Source organism: Antedon bifida, chromosome 5 (assembly GCF_963402885.1).
Source record: "Antedon bifida chromosome 5, ecAntBifi1.1, whole genome shotgun sequence".
Taxonomy (NCBI): domain Eukaryota; kingdom Metazoa; phylum Echinodermata; class Crinoidea; order Comatulida; family Antedonidae; genus Antedon; species Antedon bifida.
The window spans coordinates 7073576-7089441 of record NC_136230.1 but is presented as its reverse complement, the minus strand read 5'-3'; the positions used below and the strand labels follow the sequence as shown (position 1 = coordinate 7089441).

The 15866-nt window shown below is 30.5% G+C and overlaps 1 protein-coding gene across 1 annotated transcript; it reads left to right on the top strand.

Annotated features, from left to right (window-relative positions):
• Positions 1-114: 114 nt before the first annotated feature.
• On the top strand, positions 115-11508 carry LOC144842948 (tetraspanin-7-like). Its single transcript, XM_078699571.1, has 7 exons — positions 115-304; positions 679-867; positions 4480-4554; positions 4693-4788; positions 5396-5587; positions 9969-10052; positions 10803-11508. Exons 1-7 carry the CDS (start codon positions 227-229, stop codon positions 10869-10871), a joined length of 783 nt encoding a protein of 260 aa, XP_078555697.1. The 5' UTR covers positions 115-226; the 3' UTR covers positions 10872-11508.
• Positions 11509-15866: the final 4358 nt, after the last annotated feature.

Here is a 15866-nt window from a genome sequence, read left to right as displayed (position 1 = left end):
TCACTGATCTCCAATAGATTTATCTGCAATACCGCCCTCTGTATTATGTCAAGAGTTTAATTGAAAATTGTATATCGCCCTCTATTATTAAGTACGCAAACTCAGTCAAGCATAACAAATAAAAGAATTGGTGACAAACAACTGGAGAGTGAAAAGTCGGGGTTTTTGTTTGCTTTTTCATTGTATTAAAGTTTTAAAGTCCATTGTTCCAAGAAGTTTTTACACCATGGGGAAGCGAATGCAAACCACGGCCACCATGACTTTGGTGCAGCTGCTCTTGACTTTCTTTACACTAGTTTTTATGGTAAGAAATATGATAATTTTTTTTGGATCGGAAGCGAATCCGAGTTAAGTTCGTTGGTTGACGTTGTCTTAACTTTGTGAGTGCTTCCCGTCTTGTTGTGCAACGTAGCATCTCAGGTTAAACTGATGGAGGTCGAATAATAAACCACATAATTTTATTGTAAAAAGCAGGGATTTGCTCAGAACAAATAATACCATTACTTATGATAATTACGATCACATTAATTAATAGAATTAAATGTAATTTCTTGTTTTCAATTTATAAAATGTTTTTCTGAATAATTCAATTGTCAATGCTTAATATACACAAAAACTGATTTCTGTGACTTTATAATATTTTTTTAAAAACATTATTTATAATTTATCTTTGTTCAGATTATGGGATTAACAATGCTAGTAATCGGCCTATGGGGCGTAATAGAACTTAAGATGTACTTGGCGTTATCTACGTCAGATTATTCTAAAGTTCCGTACGCCTTAATTGGTACCGGCGTCTTTATGTTCGCCTCAGGAATCATTGGTCTCTGCGCTACATGGAGGAATTACGCTTGGTTGCTGCAAGTGGTAAGAAACACATTAAAAAAATATATGTTTATTGTTTTAAAAATATTAAAATTTATTTTTTTTTGTATGCCGTTTTAATGACACATATTTGTTCACTTTGACCAAAAGCAAGATGGAAAAAAAATTGTTTACCTGAAAAAACTGTAATTGAAAACAAACAAGTTTTTGGTTGAATTTAACCATTTATTTTGTCTTTTTAAGTGACATGCATTATTTTGTTTCGCTTTAATTTTTCTACAGAAGTGAATGGCATATATTCCAAATCTGATTTTATTAATCTCCATTGTTTCTTTCTGTTTGGCCTTTGGGGACAATACTGTACATCTTTAATAAAAAGATGATATGAATTTAATAAAAATGTACTTTTTCACAGCTGTACAATAACTTTTGAATTTCACCAAAAATAAAAAAGTGTGCTATAAATAAATACATAGAAATATTTTCGAACAAGATTAAGATTATTTAATAAGTGAATGCTTTTTACCATGAAGATACGTAAGTTTTGTATCTGGTAAATTATCTAATAAAAGTTTAGTACAGTAATGTATCCTTATATACCTCATTGAATTGACATGAATTACGTAGGAAGGAAGCTGACCTAATGTAAATTTCCTGAATAGTAATAAAGAATGAAAGTTTTTAATAAAACTACATAATTATTCCAATTTTTACAGCTGTGAGTTTGGAATGATATATATTCATTTTCACATTCAGAGTTGATCATGATTAACTTACTCATGATGTTTTGTGTGTGAACCTGTGACAGTAATTAATTCAATTTATTCTGGATTTCTTTCACAAATAAACAGTAAACAAAAGTGTGTTATCACATCACTGTGGAGTGTTTATTTGTAGACATCATACTGTAATGTTAGGCCAATGTTAGAATAATGATTCATTGTAACTTGAGTTGAGAAGATGAGTTCATAGATCAAATCTAACCAATCAACATTCAGTTTAGTAACAATGGTTTTTTGGTATGATGGGTACCAATTCCACATCCTGTGACATGGATGATTGCGAAACAGACAAATTATTACTAGAAAAATCTTGGTGGTAAGACACACGTATTGCAACCACATTAAGAAGCTGAGAATACCGCAATGAAAGAAATGAGCAAAGTTTGGCATTGTAGGCCTACAAAATTCACCTCTGACCGAGTTATGATGAATATAATATAATAAGGGGAAATTATCAATAAGTTATTATAACTAGGCCTAGGAAAGACAATGTGTTGATCATCAGTGTGATAGTAGATATAGTTTGAAAACTTGGCATTGGCCTAAGACAAAAGAAAAATAAAATAATGGCTCAAATCACTCACCTGTGACCGGAAAGGAAAAACGAAGATGTAACTAGAAAATTGGAGATGTTAACCAAAGAATGAACATTATTTACAGAAAATTTAGCACTTTTATACAGATTTCACCTGTGAAAAGGTGACAATGTATTCAAATTGAAAAAATGGAAAATACATTTAATGACATTCTGTCATCACTGTCTCAATTGTACATACTGTACTGTGACCGAGTAACTTATTGATACCAAAAAAAACAAGTTGAGTTTGTGGAGAATAAAAATTGTTTATTTAGATAGGAATATAGGGATGTTTTATGGGCATCTTGTATTGTAAGACAATTTGTTATGGCCGCTGCCAACATTATAATATACCACAATAGATTAAGATTTTTAATGTCAATTTTTTTTTTCCAATTTTTAATTCTTACATAGGACATCACATTTTAAAGCCTTGCTTATAGTGATGCCTGATTCAATCAATCAATATATAATTTTTGCTTCTTTTATAGGCCTTTGCCAATTATAATCTCAACTTTTTATAAACAATCTGTTTTACGTACAATATTATATGTATAATACATTATCATCTTTTTCATTGTTTATTGTATTGCTTATTACAACTATTTTTGATATAAAGGTCGCGGTACACCACATATATTAGTTCTGAGAAGAACTGTTGAGTTTCTCAATGTTTCAATCAATATGCTTTGATCACTCCTGAGGACGATTGATTGAAACGTCAAGAAACTCAACAGTTCTTCTCGGAATTAATATATGTGGTGTACCGCGAACTTTATATCAACATTTGATTTCACCATGCCTTCAAACAATATATTATTAAAAATACACATGATGCACAAAAGATTACTTAGACCTCTAAATGAAACATTGTATATTTTATTCAACCTGTACTTCTGTATTTCATAAATTTTGTAATATTATTAAAAGTCAGTGTTTTGTTTTCACTGTTAATTGGCTGTACTTATAAATAATCACTATTCTATATTTATTAAATATTAGCAGCTAATAAAAATAACATTTTTGACAGACTAAATTAATTGTTAGCACCTCTTCCCCCGCCCCACTCCCTTTTAAAATAAACCTTGATCTGCCTCTGAGAAGTACTTTTTATGGTCCCCTTTTTATATACAGTATCATTTTTGACTAGCGAAAGTATAAAATAAGAAAAATAATATTTTCTGAAAATTGACGAAATTAAAAATTTAAAAGTCCTTTCCATTCTTTTACTGTGAGGTTAGGCACACATGTGACACACACATTTTCCCATCAATTAATTGTTTCCTCAAATCCTTGCTTGCTTCCTGCACAGAGTTCAGAATGTTAGGCACAAAGCTGTTAAATAATGCGTGTGTCATAATAAGTCATGACGTTTATGATAATGTACAAGTGCACCTCATCAGCTTGTAGCCTATAGTAAGGGGACATTTTTTAGCATATTAATTCATGAAATATGATAATGTACAAGTGCACCTCATCAGCTTGTAGCCTATAGGAAAGGGACATTTTTTAGCATATTAATTCGTGAAATATGATAATGTACAAGTGCACCTCATCAGCTTGTAGCCTATAGTAAGGGGACATTTTTTAGCATATTAATTGGTGAAATATGATAATGCGCAAGTTTACACCTTGTCAGCTTTGCTTCTTTTATAGTACATAAAGGGGACATCTTGGGTCACGATATATTATTAAGTGTGGAAAACACAGTTTCCTGAGTTGGTATTAAATAACTGTAGTTATGTGAATTTCAAAGATGTATTGCCCCCTGAAAAAAATAATTTTGTTTAAATGTTTTTGTTGAATATGCCATTTTAATGCCACATAATAGTTAACTTTGACCAAAAATAAGATTAGAAAAAAAAAATATTGGCTGAATTTAAACCATTTATTTTGTATTTTTTTTTAAAACATTATTTGTTTTCGTTTTTTTGTATCTTTTTCCTCATGATATTCAATTTGAAAGCAGAAATGTATTATAAACTGGTTACTATAACTTAATGTGAATATTTTACACAGTATTTTAAATATCCATTCTGGCAGGTTTTGTTGAATTCATTGTATATTTAAATGATATTGAATCGGCCTACTATCTCTGCAAAATATATTTTATTGTAAAATATCATACTAAACGAAGATATTTTACACTGATCACAATTTTTTTGTCAACTTTCAGTACTTGAAAACGTAATCATACTTTTGTCTACTTAAGTGTTAAAGTATAGGATTAGGACTAGAGTACTATAAAGTGCAATTCGGTTACAAATTACAATCCAACTTTGTATTCCTTTTCAGTTTGGTGTGCTGACTTTTATAGTGTTTGTATCGCTACTATCAGCAGGAATTTCAGGGTTTTTATACCGTAGCCCAGTAAGTTATATAGAATTTTTAACTTTGAACATTGTTTATGCTCATTTATACAATATTGTAACCTGTGAACAACAACATGAAATATGGCCTTTTAAAATTTAAAATTGTTTTTTGATATTCTGATGTTTTTGTTTATAGCTGCAAGACAGCTTCCGTGAAGGACTTGAAACAGCAATTGAAGATTATGCTGACAAGACAGAACATGATCACTACTTAGACAAATTACAATCAAGGGTAAGAGATAATTAAAAAAAAGCTAAAGAAATTAGAGCCTGGGCATCATCATGATGATGTTTAACTAGTGGCACTAATGTAACTCTACTTGAGGCTGTAACCTTTCATTACTGACCATAACCCTAATGTGGGCACTAAACCTTGAGGCCTAACCAGTGGCACTAATTTTGACCATACTTGAGGCACTAAACATTCTTTCCTTTACTATGTTTAACCCTAAAGTGGGCACTAATTCTTGAAGCCTAACCAGTGGCACTAATTTTGACCATACTTGAGGCACTAAACATTCTTTCCTTTACTATGTTTAACCCTAAAGTGGGCACTAATTCTTGAAGCCTAACCAGTGGCACTAATTTTGACCATACTTGAGGCACTAAACATTCTTTCCTTAAAATTGGCATATATTGTACTTCTGTCAACACAGACATTCATTAAAAAATAAATTCTTCTGTAATTTCAATTTGCCATACCGGAAGATCTAGAACAATAATTAACATTAATTAATAATACAATTAAACAATTCATGTCATCCAATAATTTTCAATAATTTAAGTACTAAATATAATACTGCAAAAAAAATTATAATAATTATGTAACATTTTTGAAGTTGAAATGTTGTGGCACAAACAATTACACCGATTGGATAGTTGATGGAACTAAATGGGAAGATATGCACGGCAACGCTACTCTACCATGGAGCTGTTGTAATGAGGAGGTTCATCAAGAACGATGTCAGAAAGGAGAGAAGAATCACACACCAATTGAAATTGATGTTGCCAACAAGACTATGTACTCAGAGGTAAGTAGAAAGACATTATTTTTAATTGGATAACTGTGCTCAGTTGAATAAACGATCTGTTTGAAGTTAAATATTTTTCGATTAAAACATTCTATGAGCCTGAATCTTGATAACAATTGAAATAATATTTTGTAGTTGATATATTGTTATAATAATATTAATGGATTTCTAAAAAGATAAAAAAATCTAAATCTTCTGGCTCCTAATGTATGACTTCCAGCAAATACTTTGCGCATCTGTTATCACCACCTTCTCACCCTCCCCACCACCCTATCTTTCCTCAACCATTGTACAGTATATTAACTTGCGGGCAACCTTCAATTTGTCCCGTAAGCACCCCAACATCCAGTTCACCAATTATGTAAGTGGACACTTACATTTTTTACAGGTTAATACTGTACAGTACAGGATATACAATTTCATTTCAGCAGTAAAATGTTGTCTTTCATTTTCAATGAAGGGAACATTTGATAAGCAAGTTTTCTTGCCAAATTTTTGTATGATAAATTGAAGAATTAAAGAATGATGTCTCTTCATAATTATAAAAATACAGTAAAATGCTTTGAAAGTTTATACTACATTTTAAAGACAGAAATTGTGTCTCAGTTATAGATAGTGAACTTGAATAAATTTATTTGAGCATATTGTATGATAATAAAGGAGAAGGAAAAGCTGTGAAATTATGACTGGCAGAAGAAAATTGATTTCTGTTTGCTGATAAAACTGCGGTGATTAGGTAATCTAAGAATTCAACTTAACATTATAGTATTATACACACTGCAATGCGTCTTCTAGCCAATCAATTTTGATAACAGCATTTTCTATATGGGCATGAAAGTTGTGAAATTGCAAATGGCAAACTTAAATGGATTGTCTGATTATAGCCAAATAAAAAGGTGATTTAGTAATGCGAGAATTTAATTTGCATTATAGGATACTAAACGTCAATGTGTTATTACAGCGAGCAAAAAATTACTATCGTGGCATTTTCTATATGGAAGAAATTAAAGTCGTGAAATTATGAATGGCAGAACAAAATGGATTTTCTGCTTAAAAGACGATAGCTAAAATAAACTGTGGTTTCGTAATAGGAGAATTCAAGTAACATTTAGTATAATACACTGCAAAGCATATTATACATAGCTATTCCAAGCACTTTTTTTGTGGCATATTCTATGAGAGAAATTAAAGTTCCTGTCAAATTATGACAAGCAGAACAAAATTGATTGTTTAGTTAGTAAAATAAAAACGTGATTTAGTAAACCGAGAGTTACATTATACGATATATACACTGTCTTGCATCAGACGCGAACTAGAAATTTAGTCGCAGACTTTTTTATAATGAGAGAAATTAAAGTTGTGAAATCGTGAAAGAACGGATTGTCTACGATAGCCAGATTTACTGTAATTATTAAAGTTAATTTGCATTTTGAGATCATATACTAGTATCTGCTAATGAGGGATGATATTTAATGTATCGTCTACTTATCTGATAGTTGATTTTGCAAATGTCATGGGTTAAAGAGATATTAAAGAGTGAGAATGTATTCAAATAAAATCAAGAGAGATGAAAATGGAGATGACATAGAAATCATGAATAGAGAAAACATACAGTAGAGTAAAAATAAATAAGTAAATTATTATAGTTTTTTATGCGTCATGCAATTCAAAATAACATTTATTTATTTCATAAGGAAGAAATACAATTTTAGATTAAAAATAAAGATTAATAAAATCTTTGAAATATTAAAACAGTTTTACACAAAACCAACGAACTTCCAGAGAATAGGCCTCTGGTTAATTTAAAAAAAAAATACTGTCCAGTTTTATCACGTAAAAAACAATTTTTGTTTACGTCAATGATTAATTAAAATTGCTATATTTATTAATCAAAAAATATTGTTAGATATTATAATTATGTGTTAATACGAAAGTGTGATTAATTATGAATCGCATTTCAAAAGAAAATTATAAGTCAAAATATATTTTAAATAGGAAAACAATTAATTGTTAACACATTGTTGGTCAAGCGGTCTTTAAACAAAGCATGCAGGCCTGTGATATGCAAATTTCAGAAAGGCCTAAAGGTCAGACGGAAGGCACAGTTTGTTCCTGTAGCTGAGCCTGCTGGGCGACAAACAGAGGCTTAACATGGATGACCTCACTATGCATGTCATAATAATGATGAGTTATTTATGTGTGAAAAGCTGTAAACCTTGAAAGTATGTTTTCATGAATTCCTGTTTTATTATCATAAATGAGAAAAAACCCAGGTCATCTATTGGTATTTTTTTTAAATTATTATAATTTCTTTATACTGGGTAGCCTCTTCAGTCAAAGACTGTTCTCCCAGAGGGCCCAGTTATGATTAGTGGCTGTATGTGTACTAGTACACCGGGGTAACACCCTACTCATCTAAAAAATGTACTACTACTACGGTTCTTTAAAGCATGGAGTAAAGAATATTCTTTACTCCATGTTTAAAGTCCATATGAGCTAAATGTGTAGACTGGTTATGGTTTTCCGAGAAGACAGTAGTATAAAGTATTTAATCTTCAACTCTTATCTTATTTAAAACATATGTAGGTATAGTACTTTGGTGGTAATGGCAGTTGGTCACTTTAGTTTTTTTTTGGTTTGGTTTGGTTGGGTTTAAAGCATTGGTTTTAAAATATGTAACTATGTTTTATTTATAAGTGGACAAGGGAGAAATCACTGTTGTTGCCTGCGCCCAAAGAAACAACAAACAAAGTTATGATTTTAGTTTTTCAGTATACAGTTACGTTATCAATATAATGCATTCTTTCTGAACATTTTATTTAGTATTTTTGTTTCCAATGGAATCCTGTACTGTTTCTATAGTATAAAGTAGGATAGCCATATTAAACAAACTTAATCAATGCTTCTGTATGTGTATGTAAATTGTGGACGTATATTCTCAGAAAGGAATATAAAAATACAGTATAGATAAGTGAAGGAAAGATGCAGCTGAGTGGACTGCAGTGTAGAATATATTCTGAGGATAAGCCATGAAAAATTAAATAAATATTAAAGTCTACATTACCGGTAATATGATATTATCAATATAAATAGAGACTTTCTTAAATGTCATTTGAAATCAATATGTCCTTTTAGAATGGAATAACAATGAATAATATTAATATTATTATGTCCACAGTCTGTTGATCTAAGATAGATGATTACAGTGAGTTCAGCTGGGGAAAATCTAGTGGTGTCCCCTCGACCTTGAATCCATCTTGCCTCACAATGTTACAGCTCTTTATATCATATATATTATTTATTTTTGACAAACTACTTTACTAATAATTAAACAATTTATATTTTAAATTAATAATCAAATTAAAATGGTCAAATCATTATTACACCGTTGAATCCCTGGGGCTTCTGTGTTGGGGTGCACATTGAAACACCTGGGGCCTAGTCTTATGCACTCTCTATTATTAGCCTACTGCCTACCCCCATTAAAGAAATTCTGAACCCACTTTTGTTTGGCAAATACCGTAAAGTGTGATAGTAAGATCCACACAAATCAAATAAAAATATAGTCTTGCAGTACAGAGTATCGTTGTTCTTTTCACATAGCTTTAACAAGTCGAAGGTGTGTTTAATTCTTATTTGAATAAAAACACATATACTCTGTCTATTTGTGCTCTAATTGCCAATATCCTGTTGATAGGATGCTAATAGTTACCTAATGAAGTACTATACACAAAGACATTCTAACTGCTTTTTACTATGGCATGTAATAGGTCCTACCTATAATTAAAAATAATTTAGTAATAATTACTAATTATAGATTTTTATTTAATAAATTTAATGCAATTAAAGTGATAATTATATGACGATAAAATAAGTTGAAATAGCCAATTTAAAGAGAAGAGATTAAATTATTTTACAAATAATAATAATACATATTTGATATACAGATTAAAATTTAAAAATGACCAAATAAATCATTCAAGAAGTAATATGTAGGTTACAAATACCTCATCAAATTGAGAAATTTTTATTTATTGATAAAAAAACAACCAAATTAAAGTTAAATGTAGATCTGCATTGAAGTTTGTACAGTAGACAAATGAGGAATAAATGGGGGTTGTTTGTCTAGACACTATGATTGATATTTTATGTCTAAATTTGTGTAAACAACAGTTTAAAAATATTAGACTAATGCAAACAATTACTTTATACTTTTCCTGATCTACAGTATACTAGTGTTCGATATTACGATAAATGTATGTATTTTATTTCACCAAAATTCATATAAAATATCTGAAATGATTGAATGATTTAACAGGTACAGTAGGTAGAATTGGTAGAATTTAATTGTACGACTAACTTTTGAGTTTTTCTTCTTTAGGGTTGTTATTCAAAGGTAAGCGGATTTCTCGGAAATAACATGTCCGTCATCGGTGGTAGCGCTCTTGGATTTGCTTTCTTCCAAGTGAGTATAACACATAACAAAAAAACACAACTTAAACTTTAAATATTGTTATAAAGACATCAGCCCTGTTTTTCATACCTACTGTAGGCCTACTGATGTTGTTTCCAGAGTATATGCCTAACAATGATATATATATATGTACTTTATGCAACACGAACAACCATTTCTGGTATGACACCATTCATTTAAATCGGAATATTTCCATAAACTCTGTTCTGTGAGAGAAAGCCTATTTGGTTGTAGTGAATCATTCCGATTATTGGCATTACTCAAAATTGAAAAAGATGAAATCATACCAACCAACAAATCTCATGTTTCCTTTCATACAAAGTGTTGCTGTAAACTTTATCTTTTACTTTTGTTCATTATATCCTTATCTTTTTGTAATCTTTTTTTTTTCTGTCAAGGAAGGTGGAATGTCAAAATATAAATTTATGTGACATTCATGTTAAATGAAAGTTAATTTCCATTTTAATCTCTGTCTACACTATCAAACTAGTTTGAAAAAAGTGTGATGTGCCCAAATATGGTAGTGATATGACATCGTCATGTCCATATATGGGCATATACATTTTTTTTCTGTAAAAAGTTTTATATAACGTTTGATAGTGTAGACAGAGCTTTAGTACTTACGCAATGGCAAGTTTAAAGGTGCAAAACTGTTGAGTAATTTTCTTATTGCAATTAACTCCAGTCATGCTACAGTAGAGTATAATTATTATACAAATATGTATCTATCTATTTTTACAGGTCTTTGGTGTTTTTCTGACATGCTGTCTAGCTCGTATGATCAACATGAACAAGTATGAGATGGTTTGAGAAGTTGAGCAACTAGAGTCAGTTTACATGTGAAATGCTTTGTATAATAAATATTAGTAAGTTTCAACTCTTGACAAGTTGAAAAACCTGGCGGCGTAGTTATACTTAATAAATGAAATGCAAAAGATATTAAAAATCTCCCTCCAATTAAGAACCGCCAATGTGGTTTTTAGCTGTTTATGTATATAATACAATATATAAGATTTTAGTTTTGGTAGGTTTAGTATAAGTTTGAATGTTGGTATAGTAATTTACCTATTTTAAGCCCATGAGTTATAAGTAAACAATAAAATGGAAAATAAATCCAAAATCTCCCTCCAATCATGAAGTAAAGAATATTTATCCATGCTTCAATTAAGGGCCACCAACGTTTTGTGGTTTTTAGCCAATCATGTAATAAAATATAACAACATATAAGATTTTAGCTTTCGTAGGTTTAGTTGTGAATAAGTGGTATTTTAATATTTTAAAGCCCTATGTCAATGGTGCTAATTGTGGCTGACAGTAACAGTAAAATGTGTGTACATAACTTTGCATGAATTATCTCATTATTAATATTTCTTATTCTACTTAATTTATTGAATTTTAATGTCATTAGAATGACCTGGTCAATAAATGTTCCATGTACAGCTTCCTAGATTCAGTGTTCTTAATATTTAATCGCGATATTTCTTTAAAGATGTATTGTCCCCCTGAAAAAATATTTAAAATAAAAAATGTTGTTGAATATTCCACTTTAATGTAACTTAATAGTTATCAACTTTGACCAAAAACTGGATCGAAAAAAAATGTATTTACTTGAAAAAAATCTAATTTAAAGCAAAACATGGTCAAATTGGCTGCCAGCCAATGGATTTTTGCTTGAATTTAACCATTTATTTTGTCATTTTATAAGTGAAAACATTTTTTTTTCGTTTTTTTTTCTATGGAAGTGATTAACTTTATTAAAACTACAAAATAACATATTCAAAGTCTGATTAAATTAATCTTCATTTTTCATGTTTTTGGGGGACAATACATCTTTAAAGCACGTTTCCCACTAATAAGTCTATTGACAAGGAAACTAAATTATGTACAAAATATGAAAATAACAAGTAATATAGGATTTAAAAAACAAAGAACTAATCATTTTCATTGTTGCTTTTCCTTCTCGTTTTCCATGCCCGTTTGGTGAAGCCTTTACAAAATTGATCAAATGTAGGAAGATAAAGTACAGGTGAACCAAGAACATACATTAATTTTTAGTTATTAATAAATTGGTTCCAAACATCAATTGCATTCGATTTGCTCGAGCATTGCCAATTCCGCCAGTCTAATATTCAGGAGCGCAGGACATGAAAAAAGGAAATAATACATTCTTTGCCATTAATACATCACATTTTTTGTCACATAAACTTTGATAGTGTAAACAGAGCTTTATACAAGCATTGATTCAAATACAGACAAATGTAAAAAAAAGCCTTTGCTACTGCGAATTCAATTGCGATGTTTATTTGATCATTAACATAATGCAACAACAAAAACATTAATGTCACAAAATGTCATCTCTAGATATCTGTCATTTTCCAAGAAACAATGCATGATAAATGCATGATAAATTTCATATAAAGTGACATACTTTTATCGTAAAAAAAAACACATACAGTACCCAACTGTCAAAGGACAGCTTTTCAACAAACATGCCACGTCATGTGATTTCCTCTGCAATCACAATAATAGTTGTAGAATTTATTTCACTGTATCCATTAAAAGAAAACTATAATTTTAAAATCTGAAGAAAAAAATGATTTTTAAGATATTTTTCTTGCAAATATGAAAGTAAATTAGTCCCTTCTGAATTAATTAACCGACGGAAATGTTGAGGCTATCACAAATGATATGTATGCAAATACAGTTATTTTATTTACATGTACTGGATGTTTAGATATTAAAGGCACTCTACATATCATTTTAAATACATAGTATTTTTTTTATTGTTTTTATTCCAATCCATATTTTAGCAAAAGTATATATAGTTTGAAATAAACTTGTCCAGAAAATTGTATAACAATGACATTTTTTTTAGGAAAAATTGTTGACAATTAAGAATGAAATTCAAAATAGGACATAAAACCTGATTTACCCCGTTGAAACAAATTAGCATATGCACAGAGAAATATTTCAACCAAGTTTTTTTTACAATTTATTATAATAAAAATCGACAGATTATTCATGAAGAGGACTAGGGCCCAGGGGTCGGTATCTGCCTCGTAACGTCAGATAAACGTTTATTCGAAATTAGATTTGATATATACATTTTATATGCCATTTTGAGCTTAAAAACTGTTTGAATCATTTGGTATCGTTGACTATAAAACACAACCAAAATGCAATGCATTCTGTCGGTCAGATAATAATATTAATTGTACTGTGGAAAAACATGTACATGTGTATATATGGCTTTAGTTCCAAGTGTTAATCAAGTAGTCTGCAAACTCCAGATGGCCTCATTACAGGAAGTAGCCTTACCAAGTGGTTTACTAAGATAAGTTAACACCATAAGGTTAACCTCAACACTAACTTACAAGGTAAAATAATATTTTTTTAAAAACCCAATATATTTGTAATATAACCACACAAAAGGCAGTTCAATGTCTTTGACTTCTTGGTGGATATATAGGAGACACTGACAAAATGGATAGAGTGAAACGTGCCCGATTCAATAAGCAATTACAGTAGCTGACACAGGAAAACCTACATTTTGATGGTTAAACCAAGCTAACCACAGGTGGCAACGGCTACTGTATGTTGAACATTATAAAATGATACTGTATATACATAAATAGAAAACGCCATTTTTTTCTGCCGTCTGAAAAGAAGTTAAAAGGCATTTGAAAAAAAAAATGAAAACGAATATATTAAAACAAAACTATCTATTTCACATTGCACTGTTAAAAATAGCAAGTGTTTAAACAGATTAAATGACAATTTGTTTAAACTTTCATGAAATTTGTAACTTCAAGAAATGAAAGCCAATGTGTTGTAAACTTGTTTAAACCATTTAATAAAAAAGCAATACATACTATTTTGGGATTCTCAACACCTATGGATTAAATAAAATGAGATGCATATAATATAGGCCTATGTTAATTTAGTGCCTGTATACTATATTCTATTTTAAATCTGGAGAAATTTACTGAAAGTGTTTGTTGTTGTAAATTAATTCTACTTCCTACAAAATTCATTCATATTTTTTTAATAATGCAAGACTGAATGTATTCTATTGTATGCAATAAGTAATAACCTTTGACATGTATGAGCATGATAAAATATACAAGAAAGTAGTTGCCAAAAAATGTAACAATATTGCACAAATTGACAAAATATGAGAAAAAATAGCACAATGCAAATACACAGGATTTATTATGTATTGCCAGACTACACCACCTCACAACGCGAGCCTTTTATGTTATTGGGTGTACCATACAGTTTTTTTTTATTATGGAAAATTTTTACCAAACTTATCCAATACGCTTGCTCCGTTATATGCCTTACTTCGTAAGGGTAAAGAGTACTTCAACTTCAAAAAGGAAATACTATCGTGTCATGCATGGTACAGAAAGACAGATCGCATCTAGAACACTTGCAGAAGCAGAACAAAAGTATTGGCAAATTGAGAAAGAAGGTTTGGCATGTGTTTTCGGAGTAACCCGATTTTACTCTTACATTTATGGTAGACATTTCACATTGACCATAAGCCATTGCTGGGTCTTATTAATGAGGACAGACTTGTGCCTAGCCAAGCGTCAGCTAGAATCCAACGTTGGGAGTTGAAATTAGGTCCAGTACATACAATTACACATTAAGATTTAAACCGATAAGAAGTCCCATGCCAATGCGGATGCCTTTAAGCAGATTACCATTGCCGGGAAAACCAGAATCGATTCCACAGCCTGCCGAAACTGTACTCTTGATGGTGTCAATGAACCAATCTCCAGTTTCCACGACAGATATTAAAGGTTGGATGGATAAAGATCCAACACTTTCTCGAGTTCTTTACTACATTGAAAAGTGTTGGCCCAATACTAACCCAAAAATTGAGAACTTGCAACCATTTTTGGATCCGACTCTCTACACAAGATGGATGTATTTTGTGGAAAAATAGAATTGTTGTCCCACAGATTGGTAGAAAACAGTTACTACAATCAATACATAATGGTTCTCCTGAAATTGTCAGGATGAAAAGTTTTGCTTGGGATTCCTATGTGTTCATGAAAACATCAGTTGGCATAAGATCTATTGTATTTTTTTTGTTAAAAAATAAAAGTTATAAGTTAATATTATTGCTCCAATTTGATACTGCTTTCGCAAAAAACTGGACCTGGCCCAAGGACTATTATGGTGGCCTAATAATATGGAAAAAGACATTGAGGACATATCAGTATGAGACATGCCAATTTTAATCAAATGTTACCACCTGGTACATACAAGTTTCTAAACTTATTTCTCCATGGCTATATTAAGTACTGTATGTGAACACAGTAACACATACAGAAACAACATTGAGAACATTCTTACTAGATTATTCTATACAGGCCTACTTCCTCAGATACATTTTAAAACAAAATGCTGAATATTAGCATCAATATATTATTGTTGATATAAAGTTTGCGGTACACCATGTATCTTAGTTCTGAAAAGAACTGTTGAGAAACTCAACAGTTCTTTTCAGAACTAAGATATGTGACTCAACAGTTCTTTTCAGAACTAAGATACGTGGTGTACCGCACTCAACAGTTCTTTTCAGAACTAAGATACGTGGTGTACCGCAAACTTTATACAGTATCAACATTTGATTTCGCCACGCAAACCTTCAAACAATATATTATTATTACTATAAAGGTAAACTATATAAAGGTATAAATTAAAATGGTTAAAATATATGTAATTAATTACAGCAGTAAGCAATATACAAAATGTATTATTATTAAACCCTAAATTCACCTTGGGCTCACA

What these genes read in the sequence shown, in the direction of transcription:
- LOC144842948 (XM_078699571.1), top strand. Translation starts at nt 227, where the DNA reads ATGGGGAAGCGAATGCAAACCACGGCCACCATGACTTTGGTGCAGCTG. An exon ending in TAGACAAATTACAATCAAGG is followed by an intron (nt 4,789 to 5,395) that starts GTAAGAGATAAT and finishes ACATTTTTGAAG; the next exon opens with TTGAAATGTTGTGGCACAAA. An exon ending in ACAAGACTATGTACTCAGAG is followed by an intron (nt 5,588 to 9,968) that starts GTAAGTAGAAAG and finishes TTTCTTCTTTAG; the next exon opens with GGTTGTTATTCAAAGGTAAG.